General features: G+C 39.7%; 1 protein-coding gene across 1 annotated transcript in view; it reads right to left on the bottom strand.

The window, feature by feature from the left end:
- Positions 1 to 4,545: 4,545 nt before the first annotated feature.
- GNA12 (G protein subunit alpha 12) overlaps positions 4,546 to 26,171 on the bottom strand; it is a 44,371-nt gene continuing 22,745 nt past the window's right edge. The window contains exons 3-4 of the mRNA XM_055803639.1: positions 12,887 to 12,937; positions 4,546 to 11,870 (exon numbers count right to left, since the gene is read on the bottom strand). Of these exons, the coding sequence (XP_055659614.1) occupies positions 11,301 to 11,870; positions 12,887 to 12,937 (621 nt within the window). The 3' untranslated portion in view covers positions 4,546 to 11,300. The remainder of the gene's footprint in view (positions 11,871 to 12,886; positions 12,938 to 26,171) is intronic.

Consider the following 26,171-nt stretch of genomic DNA (forward strand, 5'->3'; position numbering starts at 1 on the left):
GGAGCCGCTGCTGCCGCCCTCTCCTGGCAGCCTCAAAGGCGGTGGGGTTCTCATCCAAGACATTCTTCCCAGCAGCAGAAATTTTCCAAACTAATCCTGCTTGAATTACAAATCCATGTACTGCCCCATACTTGCTCTGTTGTTGCCTTAACAGATTTACTATTTTAAGCAAGAGATTACATGTTGTCCAGCCTTGTTCGCTCTTGCTTCTGTACTGAACCATTACGCTGAACTTTAGGAACTTTCCAGAAAGGGGCCATAAACTCTGGATGACAATACTGCCTAAGGGAAATGGGCAGCCTTCTATCACAACAAATCCAAAGACAACAGAGAAAAGGGGTGGCACAGAAACACACTCAACTTCTGGCAGAAGTCAGCGATGGGGAACCTCCCTATGTGATGCTTGACTCACGTACGCTCTGTTGCGAAAGCATGAATTTCTGCCGGAGAGCTGTTGCTTACCAATAATGGGCATTTTTGACAGCATCACTGACAGAACCACCACTTACCAGCTCAGCTTGTCCAGAAGTGCTCCAAGTAAGAAGTAAATGAGCACGGTAACTCGCAGCTTCACCTACTCGCATAGGCAGCTCAGCAGGGTCCACAGGCAATATGCAACTTTGCAGTGAAAGGCAGAAAGTAGCTGAATACACTTTTAAAGTTCTTGAGCAGCTGGAGGAGAGAAGATCCATGCACTATTACCCCACAGGTTTTTGTTCATGCAAGAACACTTCCGTGGAGCTAGCTACTCTTCACCTCAGCAAAGGTTTCCAGCACTACTGCTGTACATTACAGCGCAGTGCAACATTTTATCCCAGGGTCTGAAAGTACTTAAGATCACAAAGTCTAAGGAGTAAGGAGGCAACCTGCGTCACAGAGGAATAAAGTGACTGGCCAAGGTTACACAGAAAATTAAGGTGATAACCAGGACTAAAGCACAAAGGTGCAATTCCTACTCTTCTCTGCATGTATCAGAGTTGTAGAGGGGCAGAAAACAGCTGATGGGCATTAGGAGTAAACCAAATTGCAGGTAAACCCCTAAATAAGATTTCCTGCATTTTAAGCAGCAGGTTTCCAGGGAGGTAACTTGGAAAGGTATGGGAACAGGAGCGTAACTTTCAGCTAATGAGCTGCCAAGCTGTGAAACAAATACAGATGAGATACTTGGGAGTCATTTTAGAAGGTCAAGCTGCATGATCAACCATCTGCAAGTAGTAGGGTACTCTATATATAAATGCACCCCCCAGAAGTTACTTGCAACTCAGCAGCCAAGATCGGAGTTGGTTACAAATGGTCCAGGAACAGAGTTCCAGTGCGTAGTAGGCAGCGGGCAGGAGAACCTGGGTGTTCACTGTGCAGTACATCAGCCACAGTTTGCTGAGCCTCCTGCGGGAAGACAGGCAGTGAAAGGAACTGGGCACCCAGACGGGAAAGGAGGCAAGTCCCAAAGGGCAATGGTACCAGTAGGCTGCTGAGGCATGGCATCGGGGCTCTGGCTGGCAGCTGCGGACACAGCGCTGTTCCTCACCAGGAGCAGGTAATGCTGCTGGTCTGCAGCTGAGACCCAGTTACAAATACCCCCCCGCCCCGGCCCCGCAGCCCTGGGAAGGCAGCGCTTTCGTTTCTCTGGCTCATGACCTGTGGGTGCCTTGTTATGACAGGCAGATGATCTAGAATTGAACCCTGCCCATGACCTGCCTTCGGAGATCCTCCAGCAGAACCAGGCAACTCCTTCCTGAAGCTGCTGTCTCCCATGTAACAACCCCTAAGGCAATGGGACAACACAGATTCGCACTAGACTCATCTGGCTCAGAACAACCCCCAAACCACACCATCCCGTGGCTACTTGGAACATCTTCCACTATCAAAGTAAATCCAGTCATACCCTTTCTGCCTCAAGCTCAAGGATACTTATTTTGAAGAGACTTCTACAAGTCTATAATCCTGAACAGAGCAGAAAACACAGTCTTTTAATAGCTTTACGAGCTCATAGAGACAAATATCTTCTCCCAAGAATAAACAGAACATTCCACTCCTACACTTAAAACAAGAAGTTGCTGTAATTGAAGGGACTCGGGGTACAACACAACTGTCCAGGGAAGAAAAAAACAAACAAAATCCCCTCAAATAGCCCCCCACTCTTTGCTAGTTAGGGGTGAAATTGCCCACAACTAGCTAAGGTGGGAGAGGATAAACCAGTGTCTTCCACAGACATTTATCCACCAGTATCCAGCACTTTCCAATTTAAGAGTGGATAGCACCACTTCCCCTCCCCTAAAACCCAATACTTTTAACTGAAGTCTGTTTCTGCTGGGCTAAATGGAGGCTTTAAAAGGAAAGATACTTTTTGTAAAAATCCCTACATACTCTTCCTAATAACTCTTCCTCCCCTAAGACCATGCAGATTCCCAAGATGCCAGTCAGTCTTGGGGAGAGTGGCAAGAAATTTGATTAATATTTGCTAGTAACTGAGTAAACTTCCTCCATGGTCTGTACAAGATAATGAGATACCAGACTGGAGCTAGAAACCACAAGATTTAATTTCTCTCCTCAAAGAGCTGTAATGAACATTTAAATGTTACTATAAGCACCCCAAACCTTATGCCTTGTACACTTTAGCAAAAATACAAGTTATGCCCTGCCAATGTTGTACTTTAGAGAAGCCTCTCCCTGGGGAACTAGTCATGGTTTTTTCCCTTTTACCTTCAGAGTGCTGAATTACTGAAATTACAGAAGACACACTCTAGTAACAGGTAGCCATGCTGACCTAGGGAAGAGAATCCAAAGTTAATATATTGAGTTTAGGCTGTCCCTGGGGTACAAGCATTCTTCAGCACTGAAAAGACAAACCTACCTGCAGAGCCAACCGCCTCAGCCTCTGCTCTTACGGGGCAACATCTCTGCAGCTGAATTATGAAAGGGACATCTTTGCTGTATGAAGTGAGATAGTTTGAGATACAGAAATATTGGCAAGTATGGAAAAATGGTGTCACTAAGATACCCTGATTCAAGCCTCCTTCCGTGTGTCCCAAACAAAAACTTAAATCCCACTGAAACTGGTGCTGTTTAAGTGCCTGCTCACAACTGCTGACTAGGGAAGGACTGAGCTCAGGCAGGCACTCCAGTGACAACACATTTCTTATTTTGATTAAGTCTTTGGAGATTCAGCAATTCAGATACCACAGAACTTCAATACAAACCAACCAAACTCCAGCCAGCTTTAGAGCAGGCAGAACTGACAACTTGAAATAACCCCTCCTTTGCTGCCTGCTGGTAAAGCGTCTCAACCACCTGGCATGGCCCTTGTTTTCAACACCAATGTGCTCCAGCAGATATTGCCAGAAAGAGCTGTTTCTTGCTCCAGTGAGAAACCTATTAAACTTTTTCTGTATGTTATCTTGTAGCTCTGTAATTCACTGGAATAATTTGGCTCAGGAAAGGGCTAACACTTGCTTTCACAGAGCTGACCAAAGAGGTCACTTGGAGCTGCTGCTGTTGCCTTGACTTTCTCAGATTAGAAAGTACCTGATCACACCTGGAAACCTCCTATTAGTACATACTGAATTTTCAATTCATCTGCCCTCATTTTCAGAGATGCCAAACACTGACAATATGCATTGTTACTTGAAAGTGCTCAGCACCTCTGGGGGGAAAAAAAAAAAACCCATCCCAAAACCAAAAGTCAGCCATTCCTGAAAGCTTGATGTAACAGAGGCCCTAACATTTCCAATGATTAGTAAAAAGGACAAACAATGCTCCACGAAGTGTTTCAGACTGTGTACCTGCCAATGTAATTGATTAGCCGTTACTAGTTCACACAAGAAACAATTAAGGTTTGCCACAAAAATCTGCCAGATGTGACCTTTTGAAGTACAAGCGAGAAAAGGTTAATGAGATTCCTAAGAACTGGAGTTTAAGTTCTGGCACAATTAGTTGATGCCAGGATGGCGATGCCGTAAGACAGGGATACCAATGCCTCTCCAAAGGTCAGTGGTTCTACGCCGCTGTAGAAGATACCACAGCACACAAGCGAGTCCAGCAGAGAGGACCAGCACTGGAAAGAAGCAAGTATAGTTCCCATGGCTGTTATCACATGCTATACAGCAAAGAGGAATCTCTAACAGGTGTTGCCAACTCAACAGGGTTAACTATTTAATATTTATTTAATATTAATCATTAAAAAATTCTTGCTAAGCTTAAAATACATAAGCACAAACTCTAGCTGTGTCTCCCCTTCCACTTCCCATTAGTTCCAATGCCTAAGTCAGCTATGGAAATGCTACAGACGACTGAACTGGAAGTTTTATACAGGTTAATGTTCCACCAGCCTTCAATTCCTGGACAGACTTGGGAAGAATGATTCAGACCAGAACTGGAAAGGCGGGAGATACATAAAGATTACAGAACAAGATTTTATTGCATGGCAGCTGAAATTTCATGCAGTCCATGCTGTAATTTATTCAAAAAGCGGGTCTCTTGCAGAAAATTCTTTAATAAAGCAAAAAAGGTCACTCTAGACTCTGTTGAAAGATAAAACCCAAGAAGAACAGTATAACAAGTCAAGTTTTAATAGATTTATAAAATTCATATATACAAAACAGTAAACTAAGTCACCAAAGCTGTAAAATACACTTTTTACACATCACAATATAATTTTATCTAGTACACAGTTTTCATAAATTGAAACTATTACAGCAAGTAGCTGCTTCTATCATGGATGCTGTTTGGTGCTAGAAAGACACTTACGTGAGCAGTCTGGAACTGTGCTTTTACTTTATGCATTTTTTAACCTTCTTTTAGTTTGTCACGGTTTTTAAAGTACTTTCCTGTGAATTGTTAGAAAATTAAGGCTAAACTCAGGCCTTCCTTACCCAGTGCAGTGAACTCGTTTAAAAAAAAGAGAATGATATTGCATAGTATGTGTGTTACAATGCATAGGCACCAGAGAGCAAGTAAATTGCAGAATAAAAGATAACATTAATTGGCTTCCTAGCTACATGATTGTGTCATGAAATAACTTTGTGTTTTCAGTTTGCTTTCATACATATTCATCCATAAACAAGACAATTCATCACAAGAGCAATAAATACTAGCTATTTTGTTAAGTGGAGTCTCCGGAAATACTTTTTAGCTTGTACCATCAATTCAGGCTCATTACACATTTGAGATAACAAAACCTGTACACCGGAAGAACACACATTATCTCATCATAAGAGAGTTAATGGCTTCAATACAAATGGGAGCTTGAACAGGTTTTCAAACCTCAATCCACCAACCATGCTTTCCAAGTCTCATGAGCTACCAAAAGATCATTTCTCTTCCACATCCCCCTTCTCCCTGCCATCTTTTCTCAACTTTTGTGCCCAACCACCTGCACATAAGCTCAGCACAAGAGATTGACAGGAAGTACTAGCAGAGAAGCAGTCAGTGTTATCCAAAAATCTATTCCTTCCCTCATAAGATGCTCTCTCAGGTCTTACTTATCAACAATTTTTACTCTCCATCTGTTGCAGTGTTTATTCAAATAATGGAAACAGTCTCCTACCTAGCCGTTCCCCTGGGATACTTCTCACACTCTGGTATCTTGAAGAAAGTTTAGGTAGTTGTTAGAAAGGAGTAAAATGCACTGTCTGGCCAGAGATTTGCATACTGTAATTTAGCAGAAATTGAGTTTTAGCACCCAGTTATGAACAGATGAAGAGAGATTTACAGCGGAAGGGTGTGCAGCTGCAGCATGGGCAGCCTTGCTAGCCTGCTGCTGTTAATTCACAGCCAATAGCTCTCTGGAGTCACTCAAAGCTTTTGGGGTCAACACAGATGGCATTTCACTTCAATAAAGTCAGTCTTCAAGCACCATCAGCTTTTGGGATCTGTCAAGAAAATAGCTCTCCTCTTCTGCTCCCTTCCAACATACTTTGGCTTTTTTACCAGAATGCCCACCTTGGAAGTCAGCACTGCTCTTTATTTCCTCTCCAACTGTGAATATTTTCACATTGGACAGAATGTATGACCTTCAGACATATGCCAAGAGCTGGGCTGTGATACAGTTCATCAAGCCAGGCACAGAACCACTAGCACTGACAATCTAGTACCTCCATACTCCCCACTCATTAACAAAACAAGCATATCGACACATAGATTAACTTCAACACTGCTTTCCAAATGCCATTAGAAAAAGATAAAAATGTCAAGAATCAAGCTAAACCATCCAACCACCAAGATGAGCAGAGATAGCATCACCTGGTGAGTAGAGCAGCAGTTTCAGCTCTAAATATCCTGGCTTTACTCACTTCCATCTATGTAAAAAAAGAATAGTGTTAAAACAAAGAAGTGCCCACTTCACAGCACAAAGCGGAGATCACCCCAGCTAATGACAAAACAGGTAATACTAAAACGCACTAGGTCTTGTATTGTCTTGGCAATTACTTCCCCACTAGGCTAGACAGTCCTCACCCAGAAGTGTGTGGAGTTAATATTAATTCAGGCCAAGTCTGGCCCAGACCATGCCAGCCTTCCTGATCCATAATGCATGCTCCCTAGAAATCTGTTAAAGACTCTTTTACTGAAGTAGGCACAGATGTTTTATAGTTGCTACTGAAACACCCTACCCACCACTTTGTGTTACAGAATTAGAGTGTACTGAGGTAAAGAGTTAACAGTGCTATATTAAAACCCCTGACTACACCATGTGATTTTATACTAGAAAAATGATATAGAAAAGAAGCTACTATTAAACTTATAAAAATCAACGTAGTTCTCGTCATGAGAGATCAGTGTTTGGCTTACTTGACAAGCTGCGCTGTATGGAGGTGTTACTGCATATTGTGTTTGTGTCTCAAGCTGGCATGCACCAAACTGCCTATGAACCCGTAAGTACTCCTGAAAATTAGATGACACAAGCAAAGCTAAGTCAGGCGTCAAAACTCCCTACTTGAAAATCAGAAGGGCCTTTTACAGAAATCCTGTAGTTCCATGCAGCAGAATCATTTTTTTCCAGGAGAACTAAAGAGGTACATACTTAGAAAATACTCTAAAATATGAAGTTAATATCCACAGACAGCCATCTAAAGGCAGCAAAGGGCTTGTTTTCTAAAGTTATACTCTCTGGAAGGTAGTTGCCTGTCACTAACAAAAGCTGCTAGTTTCTTCAGTGGTTCCATGTCTATTCTTTTAATTTCTTTAACTCTACTATTCTTTGCAGATTACAGTAACCAGGACTGGTGAATACCCAGGGGCATGGGGACATGGGAATGAAGGCGGGGGGATCACACACGGACAGGACGGGACACACTTTTTAAATGTGCCACCTTTCATACAAAAAACCCTACTATAGCTATCCTAGTGGAATTACACTTTTTTCTGCTGTGCCATACACAGATGAGCTCTTCCTGCTCCATTTCACTACACTTTTTTTGCCATTAGCTTCTCCACTCTGTCTGCTTGGCTGAGGTTCAGGCTTTAGTTGGCTCAGAAAGCCTGTGAACAGTCATCTTCAGGAGCTTCTTCATGCTTGTAACATGCCCGGTTCTAGGCTTTACACAGCAGTATTTCTTAAAAATGAATATGTTATCAAGTTAATAAGTCAAATAATCTATGCTGACATATTAAATAAAGTAAGATCAAGTGTTTTTATCAAACTGGAAGCATCTTTGAGTTGTAGTGTAGAGCTGAGGGGCCAGTAATTTACTTTCCATAATGGATATTAATTAATTTTCAACATTAAGAACTATTTAATTCCTTCAAAGTGACAACTCCCTATAAATATGTCACTTAGAAAACTATTCTTCCTTTTTAATTCTAATTCATCTGTCACTTTGTAATGCCATCTAAAAATTATTCAGAGAATGACATCACTGCAATCTGAAGGAATGGTACTGACTGATATGCTATATTAGCTTAAAGCCTGTTTTGAGGACAACAAATACAAAGCAGCATTTGATAAAGGACTCCCATTTAGGTTTTCTACTTAAATGGAACTGCAAGATTACATAAGTCTCTCTTGCAAGCGCTTCCTCTCTTTGTCCTTGGGAGAGACAACCTGTTTGCAACACCCCATCACTAGTCATTGACCTGTGGGTGTCAGAGGAGGGACAGCAAAAGGCTGCCTTTTTTTTCTTTTTTAAAAAAAGTAGTTATTCAAGGTCTCCATCTGATTATCATCCTGCCTGTGACCCATTTCCTGACTAGCCAAATGAACAATAAGCCTATAAAGAAGAAGAAGAAGAAGAAAATGTTATCTCCAGCTGTGTTTACCTGCAAAGTTCTCCAGGATGTCACTTAAAATAAAATTATCTGTTTGTTTCTTGTGGAAGGACTAAGCAACTGACCAAGCCTATCCTGAGATGTTTGTACAACCTAATCTACCTAAATTCTGCTTAGTAATTAACTGATTTACCATAAGATTTTCTGGCTTTATTATACAACAATATACCTTGACAAAACAAATAAACAAAATCCCCCTCAGCTGTGGCAAGAAGTGAAGTGTATTTTGCAGAGAAAGCTGCCACTTAAGTCCTTTTTACTCATGGGCCAGATTCTTTGCAAACTTGAGAAGTGCTTGACTTTTGCAAGAAGTTGTTCCTGATCTTGGGTTCCTGGTGTGAACCATCACTATCAAAGTTTGATGGAACACAGAGCCAAACTACTGATTTCCATCCGCAGATTACAGCATTGTGTTTAGGCCCATTTTATCAATAGAAAGAAGAAAGGCAATAATGGGCCTGAGGTGAGCAAACTGCTTCCCTAAACCTCTGATTTCGTGTGCAAAACTACCATATCATATAAAAAAAAGTTATATGCTTGAAGAGCTCAATATGAGATATCTCATTCTGTTTCGTTTTCAGGTGCAGATTTTAAGTTACTTAAAATATAAGTTGCATTATTAAGTCTGCTCAGAGCTTTAAATCCGTGAGGTTACTAAAGATACAAAACCATGGATGAGCATGAAGAGAAAAAGAGAACAGGAAATTCCATGCTATGCCTCCCAGGTAAAACTACAGTAGATTCAGACATAAAACTGAGGTAATTCTTGAGAAAGAAATACAGTTGAAAGGGAATGTTTAACTCATTTGAGAAAACAAGCATAATACTAGCCCATCTAGAAAATCTAGTGAAAGAATAAGGCTCACAGCAAACTAGGAAAAGTCAAGTCAACCTAGAAGTCAGATCAGCCCACAACTGCTTCTTCCTTCCTAGTGTCTTCTGTGAAGTGGAAACTACTACCTAGCTCCCCAAGAATACTTCAAAGCTTTGAATACAGTCTTTAGTCCTCAGCCAAACAAACGGAGTAGCTTACAGGAACGCACTTTATGTGATGAGTAAACTTGTTCGCGTTACTGTGTTGAAACATTTACCTTTTCAAATGTAATAGTCTGAAGAGTTTCCCCCCATCTGAATATTAGTCACATAACATTTTCCCCCTTCAAGGTTAAAAATGAATAAATATTTAAACGACAGAGTTGGTCCTGGCAAAAATAAGACTTGTTACAAAGAAGCTAATTCCTGATTAAGTTTGCTCAAATTTAAGCTAGATTTTCCCATCTGCAAATTTTCAGTTGCTTCTTACCTTGACACTGTGCGCGCTACACGGCACTGAAATAGCCACATCTTTCCCACTCTGAAGCCTGCACAAGAAAGCCAAGAGACTGCTACATTAGCAAACTACCCAAAAATACCGATATGAACATCTGCAAGCTTCAGAGGGGAAGAAAGATTCCAGATTTTATCCAAATTAACATGAAAGGACAACGGAACAGGACTTTTTTTGACCACATTTCCCATGGGATTACCAGCTGAAGTAAAATGTTGCTTGTTTTGACATGCCATTACAGGCTCAAAGGGGATATGAACTCCAGGGAATCTGCTGACCTTCTACGGGTACAAACAGCCCTTCAGGTTTTATTCTTGGATAAAAGTCTATGACAAAAATTGCAGTAAACAGTAAACTATGTTTGAAAATTACCTAATGGAGAGCACTACAATGTTGATATAAAAGGCAGATCTTCAGTTTGTCCATGTACCCCACTGTAGAAGTAAAGATCCGATATATCTGTACACAAAAAAGGCACCTGACAGTTAGTTGCACAGATTGAGAGAGCTAGGAAATTAACAGTTCATATCAACATTATTTATAGCCTCTTGCAATTTTACACACAAACCATTGCCCAAAATGGGCAACTCCAAACTTGAGTGTACTCAGAATTACATGTGCATTACTATAGGCTAAAGATCCCATTAAGACACAGATTAAAGGCTAATTTTACAGCAAGGTCTTGCTGTCCAAATACATCAGTGCAGCTGTAAAACTGGGATCTCTAGGGTGTTCAGTCTTCCTATAAGGTCAGCTGTTGGGAACTAATCAAGCAGCTGCTGTACTACCAAACCTTTGCTTAAGAGTTTAATCAGCTTTCAAACTTTTGAATGTAGATAAAGCCCTGTCACGCAAGATACTGAACCTTCACAAACACTGCCAACTGTGGGTGTGAGAACAGTGCTGGATTTCCATGAAGTACATCTCACTTGAGCACCCACTGTGCAGATAGATGGTCAGGTGCTCTAGCACAAGCTGCTTCACCAAGGAAATCCGTTTCCCCATGATGTAATACCCTTCACACATAGTGCAAAATAAACCCTTCTCTGTATCAGTGAGGCCCAAACTTCCCATCCGGTTTACTCCAACATGGGTTTCCTTATACAGTTTTAGACTTTTGCCTCAGGAGACTCATGCAAAACTTTCAGACAAGAGCTGTGCATCAACCTTGATAAGTGGATTCCAGACCATTGGCAAAGCTGAACATGCACACAAGATCTGGGTATATCCCTAAGGGTTAAGACTGGAACTTCCACTAATGTTCTCCAACGCAGCTGCCAATCTCATTACATTTAGATTTGTTTGATTGATTCAGCACCTCCAAACTACAAAAAAAAGGCAGTTTGCATAACTAGCATCTCTGAAAAATGAGCACATTCATTTAAAACAATGCATCTTCCATACGTGGGTTGTCAGAGATTTCTTTTTTCTAAGAAGGCAGAAGGTGGTTGTGTTATTCAGCATTCCAAACTAGGTACAGAACCTACAACGGCCATGTTTCAGTAGTGTTTCTAGTCCAAATGATTCAGTAGCTAACATCAACATTTGACTCCTTCGGCCTATAGCTCCTCTGTTTGGACTGGCTAGTTTACAGCATTCCTGAGCCAAGTAATTAGCATGGGTCCTACACCACATGCAAGGGCCATAAAGAAAGAATAAAAACTTTGATCTAACCCTCCAGCAAATTTAACAGAACATGGGCTGCTCTCCTTCACTGCAACATAATATCCTTCAGATTCTCTTGAAGGATCGTGTCCTTCACAGCATGAAACACAAAGCGAATGTTTTCAGTGTCTATGGCAGTGGTGAAGTGATGGAAGAGCGGCTTACTACGGTTTCTCCTCTTTCTGTCAAAGCACTGCACCAGATAACGTTGAACATCTTCTAGCCTGTGAGGGTCACCTTTGAAGTCCGAGAAATACTTCTTAATGCTGACAGTCTTTACCTTCTCTACAAGAAGATCCATCTTGTTGAGGAATAGAATAATGGAAACATTAAAGAAAAGCTTGTTATTGACTATTGTCTCAAAGATATTCATGGACTCCACAAGTCTATTTGTGCGCCTGTCTTCCATGAGAACCTGATCATATTCACTGGAGGAGACCATAAACAAAATTGAAGTTATTCCATCAAAGCACTGGAACCACTTTTGACGCTGAGATCTCTGTCCACCTACATCCACCATCTTGAAAGGTATTTTTTTAATGATGAAATCATGCTCTACTATCCCCTTTGTGGCTTTTCTAGCCAGCAAAATATCTTGTTTGCTGGGGAAATAATTCTGTAAAAGAAAGAAGAAAAGTGTCAACAAAAGTCCTTCAAAATGCTGGCTAATGCCAGTATTAAAGTAATGGGAGAAATCAATAGGAACCATGATTTTTTTAATCATCAAGTGAAAAACGAATACTCAACTTGAGAATAATGAACTGTTGACCATTTATCTGAGCACACTGATAAACAGCTACAGAAGATCCTGAGATATATGAGAATAAAAATATAGGACTAATGCACTTGTTCACATTTTTACCTTTCAAGCCTCATTTTCAGGCTGAAGTGTATTTTTTCCACTATGAAATTCTTAGCTACACTGTTATCACCATTTAGGTAGCGTTCAGTAAAGCAGATCACCAAGTCATCCCTAAAAGTGGTGGTTTTTTTTGGTTGTTTTTTTTTTTTTTCCTTTTTTTTGAAATGTAGTTTTTCATAGTTCATTACTCTTACAAAGGATGTATTGCAAACTTTAGTGGAAATAATTCTTCTGGGTTCACACTCCATGACCAGTGGGAACAGCAACATGTTCTATCACAGGTTCTAGCCCAGCCTACCCTACCACTGTAGGAAAATTTGCTCTTCAGAAGCTTATCACCGCTACTCTTCAGATCTCCTGAAGGATGTTTTCATTACAGATTTTGAATCTCACAGGTGCTAGTGATTTTTTTTTTTTAATTTGGTAAGGCTTCATTCTGCTCCCTTTAAGTAGCACCAACCATCAGATCATCACAGAAAGTGAATGATATCCAGAGACTGTGTAAAAGGACAGGTAAAAAAAAAAAAGTGTGCATGCATACAACTTCCGTAAACAGTATTTGTTATCTTGTCAAAAAAGATTAAGCAAATACTAAGCTTCAGGTTTTTTACTCTTTCTATTTACTACTTCTAGAGAGAGAACACTGAAGTTATTAATACATTATTATTTAATAAAACCCTCACAAACTAAAAAGCATTAATTATAGCACATCCAGGCTTCTATTATCTTTTTCAGCTCTTTTGGTTCAGAAAGCAAAAGGTATGTCTTACCAGCTGACCAATCCGATCCAGGTTATCCAGGAAGTATTTCACCGATTCACCCTGTGGAAAAGGAAAGAGATGGGAACTAAGCTTGTTTCTAGGACAGCAAATCCAACTGAACTGTATCACCTTTTCACTTTCCAACATGCACTGAGGTCTAACAGAGCAGTATCCCAGGTGGAAGCTTGGACAACATCCCGATACGCTTCAGGGGCTGGAACAGCAGAAGTACAATATAGCCTAATTCACGTAAACTGCTGATCATGAAGTAGAGCTGCCATAATATACTACTGACATGTAGGTAAGGTAGTATTTCTTCTAAAAGCAATTCTGTCTTAGTTCTAGAAAAATCAAAGTTGATTAGAGATCTGAATAAATGCTCAAATTATCTAGTAAATCTTTACAATAAAAGGGAAGTATTACTGAAGTCAGTCCTTTGGTTTAAAGAATTAGGCTTTTTCCCTTTGTATGACAAACACCATTAACTGACACTGGGTGGGAGCAAAAATTAAGCACATTTGTAAGAAACCAACGTATTTTGTTCAAAATTTGTAACAATGAGCAAGACCATATCCTAGACTGGTTGGCATATCTTTAGAAAAAGGAAAGATTTAAGTCATCCACAATTTGTGATAATTTAAGCTAGACTTGTTTGTCAAAGAAAGGAAAGGAACGTTCTGAAGGACTTTCTCTTCTAGAGATTGTTTCCCTTTTAGGCTCAAGAGTTATAATAATGGATTTGCTAATTTCATGCAAAATCCTTCAGCAGTTATATTGAGAAGAACATAGGCAATGTTTAGAAAGAAAATTTATTCATGTTCTGAAAATGGGCAAGGGAAGTTTTGTGAGGGTTTCCGTTGTGGTGTTTGTTTGGGTTTTTTTGTGTTTGCTTTTTTTTTTTTTTTTTTAAACAAGCTTCCCAGCTTCCCCATGTATCACACTCAAATCAAGTGCCACTTCACGCTTGTGGATAGAAGCAGCCCTGCACATACTTTTTAGAAGTAATAAAATTGTTTCCACATAGATGCAAACTTTACTTCTGGAGTAAAACTATCTTTGGCAGAAGTCCATTCTCCTTCAAACACTTCCCTTTCTTCAGATTAAGATGATCTGTTCAGTAAGAAAGTGTTCCTTGTTGTTTAGGACATGTGTTTTGCAGTTGTATCCATGTCATAAGAACGGTAAAATGGTAAATCTTGCTGTCTTTTAATAATATTAGGCATCAAAAGACATTACATACATCACAGATCAGGGCTGTGTCAGTAATGACCAAGCTGACAGTAGGTACCTTCACCAAGTCACTAATTCAGAATGAGAACACTCCCAAAATACCATCTCAGATTTCAACAGCAATATAAATTCTTAAACCATATGTTCTCCTCTACACCATAGGCTTGAGACAGCAGAATAGAATTATTCTCCTCCAGTGCAACTGAACAGATGGCAACACAACAGTTCACTTTGAAAAATCAGACTGGAGGTCTGAGGATTCAGTGTACTGTACAAGTACATACTTTCAGCATAAGGTATAGACAAAAAGGAGCTGTAGTTTATTATTCCTTAACATTTTAAACTGGAAGTGTCTTTTCTTAAAGGAGAAAGAACAATTTGCAAAAACCAACCATGTACTGCAGAAGATTTACAGTGGATTGCTAGCAGAAAAAATTGCTTTTGGGGGGTGGGGGGGAGGTATCCAAAGAACAATTGCTCTAAGAACTTCCTTACAATCATGAATTTTCATAAGGTGAAAGTAATTTCCTGTATTTTTTGGCACTCTGTTGGATCAGAAGAGATATCGCAGACCACATGAATAAGACAAAAGGTCTTCCTGTACAGCATTAGTCATATTTAGGAGATGGAAGAACACAAAAAGAAAAGGTTCCTGAAGCTACAAAAAACCATTCGCCACCTATTGTGTTTTGTCCTACACAATGCCTTTAGATGTACAATGATGCTGCAAACTGGCTGTCTCTGATACAACTTGTTCCTATTTTCTAACCAGCTGCTTTACGTGTCCTTGCCTTGTCCATACACCCTCCCACGCTGAGAGCAGGAAACAGCTGTACAGATGTAAACTGCTGGAACACACAGTGGGTTTACCTGATTTACAGCTTCTACCTCCCGTTTCCTGCCCCACGCATCAATTAGTTTAACATTTTGTGCATTTATAAGAAGGTTAGAAAATAACCCGATTAATTAAAAAAATATACATTCATTTCTGGAGTGATTTAGGGAGACTAGACTTCTCTAGTTTCTTATACAGCTCTTCAGAACACTGCAATTGTGCCAAATAATTCCGGGAAATTTTAAGCAGCAATTGCAAAACACTTGGATAGCTGGGTAATCAAGTCAGGTTGCTGGAACAGGTGTGAACACCATATGCATGGTCTGACAGATCTGAAGATGTCTGAATATTCTCCTCTAGCACAGAATTCAAAGACATCCAGTACTTAAGTCAGAATATCTGTTTCCAGTCAAAACAACAAATCCCCAACAAGCTCCACAGAGTCTGAAGTTAAGAAAAGCTCAAATCATTAAAGCACACAAAACTGAAGGGAGGAGAAAAAAAAAAACCCCAAACCCAAGAAAATCCCCAAACCCATAAACCAACCCAAACCCACACCACGTGCTCAACCTCCCCTACTTTACCAATCATTCCCTGATCCTGTGTTATGACCCATGGAAGTGAAGTGCGGATTCAGTTCCTGTTCCAAAAGACTTCAAGTAACCTTGCTCTACAACTTACTCCGATTCATAGAAAACTTGGTTGCTTCTGGGAGACTTGTAGGGTATTTCAGTTCATAGAGCAGGCAGCACAGAACAGCTGCAGACAGCACCAACTGACCTGATGAATAACTTGTAATGTATTTAAATAAGGAAAATATGGAAACTCCAGGTGTTAGGACTGTTTTGTATTAGTATTTTTAATCAGAACAATTGTATTAACTGAACACTACTTCATCTTTTGATTTTTTCCTTGTCATCCAGGGTAGATAAATAGCAATATTAATTAGATCTAGAAGTCAAATTTATTTAGCTTTATATCAAGCTGCACTTGACTGCAATTTTGAATTCCATTGATAAATAATTATTTATGCAAAGCTAGCTCATGCTTTGGGTATTATACACACATACAAACAAATATACATATTTGTGTGTGTATATATATATGTATGCATATAAAAATACACGCATGCAAAGAGTTTATTAATTGTCCATCAAGGTAGGTTTTCTATTGAAGGCGAATTATTATCAAAAAGTATTAGCTTGCCCCTCTCATGCTGAACTATTTTTTCTCTTGAAGACACTGGCCATAAATGAAGTGCTGTGGCATTTTAAAGCAAGTTCTTAACGTTTCTCCAATGTCATTTAGCATTCAACTATATTCAGAAGCTGGCTTAGTACTTCACATGCTCTCCTTTTCCAGATTTTAGCCAGTTATTTCTGCTTCACTAGCAAGACTTCCTATGGAAGTGGCAGCAAGTATTTGCAATTGATTCATCAGATACCAAAAATATCTTCATGCAGACTGACAACTTCAATGGCACTATTTTAATAGTTCTAGTGAAAAAAAAATTAAACCACTTATTTTGTACATTGCAATCTATTTTGAACTATGCTTGCAAGCAGCAAAATAGAAATGAAAGCCAAAGTTATTTATACTATATTTAAATATCTAAAGATAATCACATCATGGTGTGTTCACTTAAATAAAAAAGGTCCAGGTCAGATGTGTCAATCTTTTACAGACTGGTGTGTCAAGAAAAACTGTGGTAGCTCAAGAAACTTCCTCAGATCAACTATATACACAGAAGATTGTTGAGCTTCTGTATTTTCAGATTTAAATAGACTCAAATCTTCTATTTCCCTGTTAGTACACTATTTCCATTTAAAAAAATATTTTAACAAGATTAATAAATAATATTCTTAAGATCTGAAGGACATTGTTTCATTCCAACCATCACAGTACTTGGATACAAAGCTCCACTCTGTCACAGTCACAGCAAAAGTATGTCAGTGAAGCATGTCTGTACTGACATTTTTTTTATTTTTAACTAACAGTCTATTAGTATATTTCACATTTGAAAGTTGTATCAACAAAGCCTGAGATGACCATCATTTTTTTTTCCACCCTCCATGCTAATAAATCAAGATGTCGAAATGCTGTCTTCCATCCATGCCCATGTTTTCCAGGACAGTGGTGGGGGAGTGAAGAGTGACCTCCGAGTTATGAATTTTACACAATTCAGCTACTCCTTTTTAGTACACCAGAACATAGTATAGACCATTAGTCTTCCTTAACTTCTTGTTCATCACACCAGAGTTACCACAAATGGTTGGATGACTCATTCTCTCACTGCTAATCTCTCCTCCCTCTGCAATACATATCCTGAGTAACAGTTTTGCCAACTGGGACCAAGTGAAGGAATAAGAGATGCTGTTCCCATTGTTCATTAGGATGAGTCACTGCACATCTGGGAACTGGGAGAATCAAGAAACACAAGCAGAAGGTCTAAAATGAGCCCACAAGTTCCACAATGCAGCAACACTGCTAGATTATTTTTTTAGAATTTTTTTTTAAACTGCCTTATCTGCAGTATAAAGTTTGGTGAAGACAGAGAAAACAGCACAATTTGCTTAAAAACTCACTAGTGGAAGAGAAAGGAAGGAAAAGTAACATGTGAACATATACTCTTGCTTCCCAAAATAGTGCTCTAAAACTCTTCTTTTACATGACAGATTATTTTGAACACAGCATTCTCAAGGGGCAAAACCCACAAAATTAAGAAGTTTTTATTCTATATATTTTGTACTATATGAATGTCATCTTAACATTAGCTCCAAATAAGTCACCATAAAAATAGCTAATTGAATTTAATGTCTCTGTCCCTTCAGGCTAGGTTCATAGCACATAAGAAATCTCCACACAGGAATATTGTAACAAATTTGGCATCACTTCCTTTGCCATTGATAGCCTTGTTGCAAAAAGCAAGCAGAAAACACTCGGGCAGAGTTCCCAAGCAATATTCATTTCATGAAAATAATGCACAACAGATTGTATGTAGATTGCTTTAAAATATCCACAGAAACTCAGTAATAAGAAATGTTCCGCAAGGCTAGAATTTATCAACTTGTCACTTTAACCCTCAGACAGTTATTCAAAGTGACAGTTGGTCAAATCATAAATGACAGTGAAACATCCTATTGTGCAGCTCCCTCAAAGACAGGCTCATTTCAAACTTTTCCTTCTGAAAAGCAGTTCCTCTAAATTCTGCTCTGAACTAAAAGACTTGAAAGGGGACCCTCTGTTCCAAATTGGCTTTTTTCCTTTCCTTGTCCCAAGGCCTTTTTGACATAACATTAATTCAGCCCTTCCTGATCATTCTGTCTCTAGCTGCTAAATTTAGAGTGCACAATTTAAGGTAGACCTATCAGTCTTGGCTTGTTTCAGATGATGAATTAAACCACACAGGAAGGAAATGTTATACTTTAAGGAAGCATGTAACAAATCTAACAAGATTCCCACAAATACAGCAAAACATGTGGAGGAACGGATGCTGTAACTACCTACCACAAACTGCAGCTGAATCTGCAAGGTGAAAGCAACAGTGACGTGAACAGATGAACAGCAGTGTTTGTATCCTACTTTCCATTCAGGACTTCTACAACATTCAGCACCAGGGCTAAGAAACTCAGAGAAAATCCAGGAGACCCCATGAAAGAAATGTGGGAATTTCCCAGCCTTTACCCTCTGAGATCTCAGATACATGAGTGGGATGGACTCTAAGCATTCATACCCAATTTTATCCAAAGCAGGCCTTTATATAAGGTACCAGTCCATTAGGACTGCCAGAGATAACATAATGACAGAATGCAACACTAACGCTAACTTGCAAGTGAAATCATTGTTTTTCAGACAACTACTGAGATCTCATTTCTTTCAAGTTTCCTGGGATGTCAATCACCTGTTGACTGTAAGAGGTTTGAATGTTACCATTTCAGATGTTTCATAAAAGCAAGATATTCAAACCAGAGGCCCAAGGGAAAAGCAAGGTTACAAGCACAGAAATAGGATAAAATATCCAGGAGACTAGCATTTGAGAATGTTGGAGACATTAGATCAGGCAAGTTTTTGGGTGTTGAGATTAAAAATGAGATTAGAACCCAAAACCTCACCAGCAAAGAGGAAATGCTTTCCTTAGTGAGACCTACTGGATACAACAAGCAGGTTAACATCCTGTCACCATAACACATGCATCCTTTGGAAGTGAGCATGCCGACCCAGCTCTGTGTCCCTCACCCTGGTTTTTGTCCAAGGAGAATAGCAGTCCTTTACAAACTCTGAAGTCCCAGGGTTAAAATTCTCATGAGAGGCAACCATAAACAAACACCACCTCTCCAAGCCTGCAGGCTCTTCTAACAGATTACTTCCAAATCTGCACTTCTATTCAGCCTCACTGGTAACAGGACATGGATTTACTACAGCCAAAAGCGTGTTCTCTTCTTTGTGACAGCTCATGAATGAAGTATTATTTCACAAGGAGATAAGCAAGTCTGTGCTGGTTAGGAATTCACTCAGAAGGATGCTGAAGTAACCTAAATTGTCCCGAAATGCTGATGCCCGTTCTACACCATAATTCTGTTCTACAGATATTCCACATCCTGTCTGGGCACTAAAATTTATTGACTCAAGACAAACATTTTTCATTCAGTCACCAGCTTCAAGGCAGAGACTAACCACTTCTCTGTGTTTAAGCCATACAGAATTCTAACTATCAAATCTCTCTAGTGTTATTTAACTTCCTCCTTAACAACAGACTGAGCTACTGGCTCCCATCCAGCAACTCCAGTGCTTATCCAAGTTGCTGCTATCTGTACCCTACAAACATACCAACTACAAAAAAGTATCATTTAGTTCTAAGCTTCTTCTAAAAACTACCTCTTCTTTCTACTGCCCAGTCACACAGAGTAGGTATCAGATGTTAAAGTTCAAAAATATTACAAAAATTCATTATTTCTAAGCTCAGTATAAACAGGCAATGCAAAAACCTGTTTATCCAAGTCAGGATGGCTTTCTATAAACTCATCCTACATGACACACCAGCCAAACTGTATGCTTTACAGCACACAGATAAAAATATAAGTGATAAATATTTATTTAATTTTTCCTAAAAGGTCTAGGCTAATCTGAGCTCCCACATCAGTGATAAAATTTGTGGATCCCCGTGACAGAATGAAATACTAGCCTTACAGCTAAGAAACTCTCCTAACAGGAGTAGAGTTCTTGTGGTGAAGGGCAACGCCTACATGTGATAGCTTTTCCCAGCAATTAAATATAGCAACACATTCCCAAAGAAAGGAAAAAAAAAAAAAAAAAAAGGAAAGTTGCAAGGAAAAAGAAAAGTTACATTTTTTCCCTGAAATTCTAGGTGTTTCTACATCAACAGGATGTAGATGAGAAATGACTTGATGCTATGTTAACAAGTCGGTCCATTTGTCTCAAATATGTACACTAGCAACAGTGCCTCAAGGAGGAAAGGAATTTTCTGTTCATAGACTAAGGCAGGCTCATCCCACACTGTAAGCTTCAAGAAACATTAACAAGAATTTCTGCTGTTTTGATTTTACTCCTACTTACTCTGTCTTCATCACTGCTATTCTTGCTTCACAGATTTGCAGTAACTGGAAGAAAAGCAAGTGCAAACAGCAGAGAAAACAGTACTGGCCACAAACAAAACAAAGATGCACAGTGCAATACAAAAGGGTTAAATTATAGCTTTTGCTTAAAAAAATTAATAAAAATCCTTAACCAGATAGACTTCCACATTAGCTACAGTGATTTAGCATTTCCTAGCCCTCACTGACTAGCAGCTAGCAAGATTCAGGTAGATGCAAGGAGATATATACTCAATTCATGTGGAAGAATCAATAAAAAAAGTCTGATTACTGTATCCAACATCAGCAGTGTGCCCAGCTCACACACCCATCCTGACACGAGTCGACGACAGACCTAGTCATAAGCATCCCACGAAAGGATTCCTTCCTGTTTCCCTGCCAACTGTCTAAGCAAATACATTGTCTAAAATTGCTGCCAGAACCCTTTCATCTCAAATACCGGAGGTTCTCTGTGAAGTCGAAAGAACGCGTGCCAGCTCAACTTCTCATTCCAAGCACAGTCAGCTAAAACGCAGCACAAGAGAAGGCAACTGAAAGCAGCAGTCTTGCCACTGTTAAAAGAAAGTTCCAAGCTGTAAATGGAAGGATGGATCCAAGATTCTGGCCAATTGCTAACAAATTATCCCATTTATTCTCAGTGGGCAGCTGCCATGAAAAAATGGGCACTTCGAACTAACACATCAGAATTTAGAAGCAACTGGATGTCTTTACAAGTCACCAGGACCAGTGCACAATCACTTTATTATGTGACCCTAGTCCCATGCTTTGTTTTCAGCAGCTCAGTATGCAAACCTGAAACTTGCTTTGTTTACAGAAGACATCTGCAGAACTAGAATAGACATTGACAAAAAAACCCAAACCAAACAAACTTTACTTTATGAATCAATCTAGTCAGCAGTGCTGACTATCTGATCAAGACTGAATCACAAGTTTACCAGTGAGTTTCCCTTTCAAATCTTATCAGATCAAGGGATGGGAAACAAGTGTCTTAGATCCTGTGGGCTGAAAAAACAGCTAACACCAGACATGAGAGAATGTTGAGCTCGGACTTTTCCATGGCAGGTGGCCAGCTGGAAAGCTAAGTAACTTCAATGCATTTACAATAGGCATAACCTTGAGTATCTCACAGAACCATGCTTCCTACTCCACTTCTGCAACAAATGCTTTGGTGCAGCGTCCTAACACTCCACTTTGTGTGGAGACATCAGCTCTGACACGTCTTACTTAAATTTCTCTATGTATGCTGCTAAAAGGTGACTGTAAGAATTGGAAAGTATCATTTATCCCCCACACTTATTTAAAAAATTCTTTCAAAAAAGTATTTCTCATTTTGTCTATCTACACAACCAAGAAATTTCTAGACGTGAGCAGACTATAATGATGGTCTTGCAAGATTCAGAAAGCTGCTCGGTATTTGAAAGCTAGGTTTTAGGTGGAAATCACACTAAGGTGAAAAGCCAGTTAAGTCTTAAATAGCACACGAGTGCAACTAACAGTTTGATTCCTATAAAACCAAGTGTATGGGTAGTAGGGAGCAGAAAAAGAATAAAATTCAACCTTGCTTACATTAGTCTGAAGATTTTCACCATGCCCATTACCTCAGTACTCAGCAGGCTCACTACACAGAACACAAGGCTTGCAAGTCTGAGTGACTCAAGCCAGTTTCCAGTCTGATTTTCAAAACACACTTGCCCTAGAAAAAACTCACTCCTTTTTTAATAACAGCTTGGGCTTTATTAATTCTAAGAGACTGACCAACTTTGAACTATGAAGTGCACCATTTCTGTCAGCTTTTACATTCTCAAATCAGTGGAATTTCATCATGTATACTAGCTTGCTCTCAGCACTGAGAAGCCACTCACATCTCATGTTTGCCCACTTACACAGAGATTGGTATTGCCTGCTACAAAGTCTGACCTTTACATGCACCTGTAAATCCGCTGGATCACTAGTGATCGAGCTGTCTCATGTCATATGCCAAAAGCATTTATTTCATTGGTTGAGTACAGCTGCACTTGGGGTCTGTGAGAGAGGGTTTCACCGAAGAAGTGACCTCATCTCTTCTGCTTCACTGCCAGTGGCAACACCACATGCTGAGTCCAGCACATGAGTGACAATGAACCTCAAACAACCTTTGGTGATCTGAAATCAACTTCAGTTTCCACTCACAATCAAGTCAAGTTTTCTCTGTGATCTGATTTAGTCATTATCTCAAAACAATTTTTTTTTATTCACATCCAGTCACAACAAATCAATTATTCCAAATACTCTCACCCCTACTGAAGGTTGTTTAAGCATGACAAGGGGAAGGTCTTCCAAATTTGCACTTAAACCTTAGCGCTATTGACACTTTAGCGTGAAGATTTCAAGTAACCTACACTTCTTTTTATTCCTTTGCAGAATTTGTTCTCTTTCAAAACATTCAAGATTCTTTTCCTGCATTTTTCATTTCAATCCATTCCATCACACAACTCACATCGTTACTTTCACTTACAAAACCAAAATTGTAATGGATTTACCTAAGCTGAAAGTTAAAGCTCGTTCAGGTATTGATTCGCTAAAGGATCAAACATCCCCGATTGAAGACTCACAAGGTGAGATGGGATTGGTAACTGCATGAACAGTAGCAGTATTTATGTGCAACTCCATCCTATTTTCATATACACCTACAGCCAAGTCCTTTGACATGGTCCTCAATCTTTATAAAGCTATTATCTTAAAGCTCAGGCTTATTAGAAATGACTTACCATGGAGGAAAATAAGCCCACAAGTAATGCTGAAGTCTTGTATCAAATGGAAAGTTTTATTTTTAATCACCCTCATGTGCAACTTTTATAATTTATAAATTAAGCACTATAAGCATCTGAAAACAAATCTAAAGATGAAATAAGTGATTTGAAATAAGTGACTTGGATTCTATTCTTAAGGCTTCATCTACACATGTAAATTAATCAAGCCACAGTGGAAACCGAAGTGGGTTTAATGAACCTCTACAAGCTCTGGAGCAGACCAGCCTGTAAAAAAAAAATATTAAAAAAATATTCCTTATTAAAGCCCCACTCACATCCTACTGAGCTGCAGAGAGGGAAACAGTCCAGCCATGCGGACAGCCATCTGACCTCCTTGCAACCTAGAATGCATGTGCTGGACTGGCAGAAAGACAACAGAAAAACAGTACGTAGTAGGGTCATTCTTCTGCCTCCTGGCCACATCTAACATCACTACTGATCCAGTACTGTACTCTGACCAAACTGAAACTAGATGGATCAAAGTCTTAAATACGCATAATTCAGAGATGGAATTAAATGGGAAAGAGTTCCATCAATAACCCACTATTTTTTCAGTTTGAGATTTTACTGAGTTTTCCAAAGTAGAATTAAGTGAGTATCAAGGAAAGCAAGTCAAATTAAGAGGCTTTGGGGGTGGGGTGGAGAGCAGACCTTCTAAGGACAAACACCAACAGTTTGTTCGGGAGTAAAGCCAAGTGAAGCACAAGTCTGCCACAGTCTGAACTGCAGGAATCTGTGTTGTATACAGAGGAGACATTTGAAAGGTGTCAGTAAATTACTTCTCGGAGAAACATGTTTTCCACTTTCTCAAACAGAAAATCTTGCATGATGTTTCCAAGAAGTTTTCCTCCCCTCCCCCAAATACTAGAGTCAATAATAGAGCAAAACAGGTTTACTCCACAGAGCTGCTTTAAGCACAGCTGCAAACTAATGAGAAGGTGCAGACCATGCTGCCTGCTGCCTTCGTAAGATAAAGCCTTCCCAGCTAGGGGAGGTTCAGGAAAAGGAACACTAGAGTACTGAGCTAACCTTACCGTCTGCTTTGAGGAGAGAGCCTAACAGCTCTGCTCTTTCCATTAGTGTTCCATTACCAGCTGGTTGGTTTGTGGCAGTGTGGAACCTCCAGAGATTTTCTGTAACAGTATCATGTTCAGATGCATCCTTAAGTCACCTATCTATGAAAACCTCCGCTGCTGCACAGCTATCATTTCACATAAACTCAGAAGTAAAATACTGTGTTTCTTCCCTCCCTCTGCTCACCTCCTCCTCCTCTACACTCAATACCTGTGAAATGGAGCCTTCACTTTGAACAGTATGCAAACGCTTCAGTCACTCTAATAACTTGGAACACAATCATTTCAAAAACTAAACAGCATCCTCAAGGTACAGGAATCTAATTTTCGCATCAGGAAAGATTTATGGAGGTAAGGAACCATTGCTTGGATGAAAAATCAGCAAGATAAAGACACTGCCATCGTTCCTTGGCAAGCACTAAGTGATCACTTGCATTGCCAGCTGCTTGTTCCTTCACCAGCACCACAAGCACGTCACTACCTTGGCTGTGCCTACAATCAGTCATAGGTTTGCACTCTGCCTCAGATGAAATTTGCAATTTACAGCAGAGCTCCCCAAAAAATAGTTGTGCCAACATAAGCAAGACCATAATGCAAAGCAGAACTCCTTAAACCACCATTTCCTATTGCTCACCGTGATTACTCTATCACAGAACCACAGCCCAATTTAAGCTCTCTGCTTGCACAACACATTGAGCAAAACACTCAAAGTTTTAAGTCACAGCAGGCTTGTCAGGGAGACAGCAGAAGAAAAGTAGGTTAAATATGATGACAATCTTTTCCAGAAGTCATTGCAACAGGATCAAGATTTGGATGGCTAGTAGAATACAACTTGGCCAACTGGGCAAGCTATTACCTATCCTACCTGCATTTTTCTTTTCAGCTTTCTGCCAGGTCCTGTCCTCTAAAGAACGTAGGCTCCTTAAACACAATTCACTGCCAGTGTGACAAGTTAAGAACAACTTCAAGCGTCTGTTCTCTTTAAGTATAAAAATCCAGCAGATAGGCCAGTAAGATCTCATAAAAACAGACCTAGTTTTGAATGTTTTGCCTACTTGTTCATCTGTGCTTGTTACTTGTTCTTGATCATACATAGCTTACTGTAAACTAGGATATTCAGGAAAGCTTGAAAGCATTCATTACCCATTATCTTATTAAATTCAGTGGCCCCTTTGAAAAATCCAAGCCTTAGCCTCTTACTGTTATTCCTCAAGGGAGTATTTTAGAGAATTTTGAAGGACACCGAGATCACCCTTGCTCACTGTTCTAATTCTACGTGGAGAGGACAAGGTCTGGTACCTATATGAAAGCACACTGAATTACTACAGAGAACATACAAACAGAGGTGCAGAAGGCTGACTTTTAAAACTGGAACTTTCTGAAGTGCATTGTCAGCACTGCTTTTCTGAGCACAGAGTGAGCCATGTCAGGGAGATCGGCTTAACAAAACCATTCACCTCTTCTTTTGCAGTGTGGTGTGTCCCACCCCAGTCTCTCCCTGCCCCCAATTTCCTAAACCCAGCCACAGAGTCAGAAAACTGCTAATATAGCACAGAGCAAGTAGCTGGAGCCCTCTTTTCTTCTACACAGCTAAGCCAGTCCTTGTTTAATCCTGAAGTAGCACATATAGCTTTAATACACCAAAACCTTCAAAAAGCCTTATGATGGTAACACAAACATAAAAAGTCTCCATTTCAGCTGTATCTTTGAGACCGAAGGGTTGAAACGAGGCTGGGAAGTGGACCCCTTCCACTA

This window comes from Falco peregrinus, chromosome 5 (genome assembly GCF_023634155.1).
Source record: "Falco peregrinus isolate bFalPer1 chromosome 5, bFalPer1.pri, whole genome shotgun sequence".
NCBI lineage: Eukaryota > Metazoa > Chordata > Aves > Falconiformes > Falconidae > Falco > Falco peregrinus.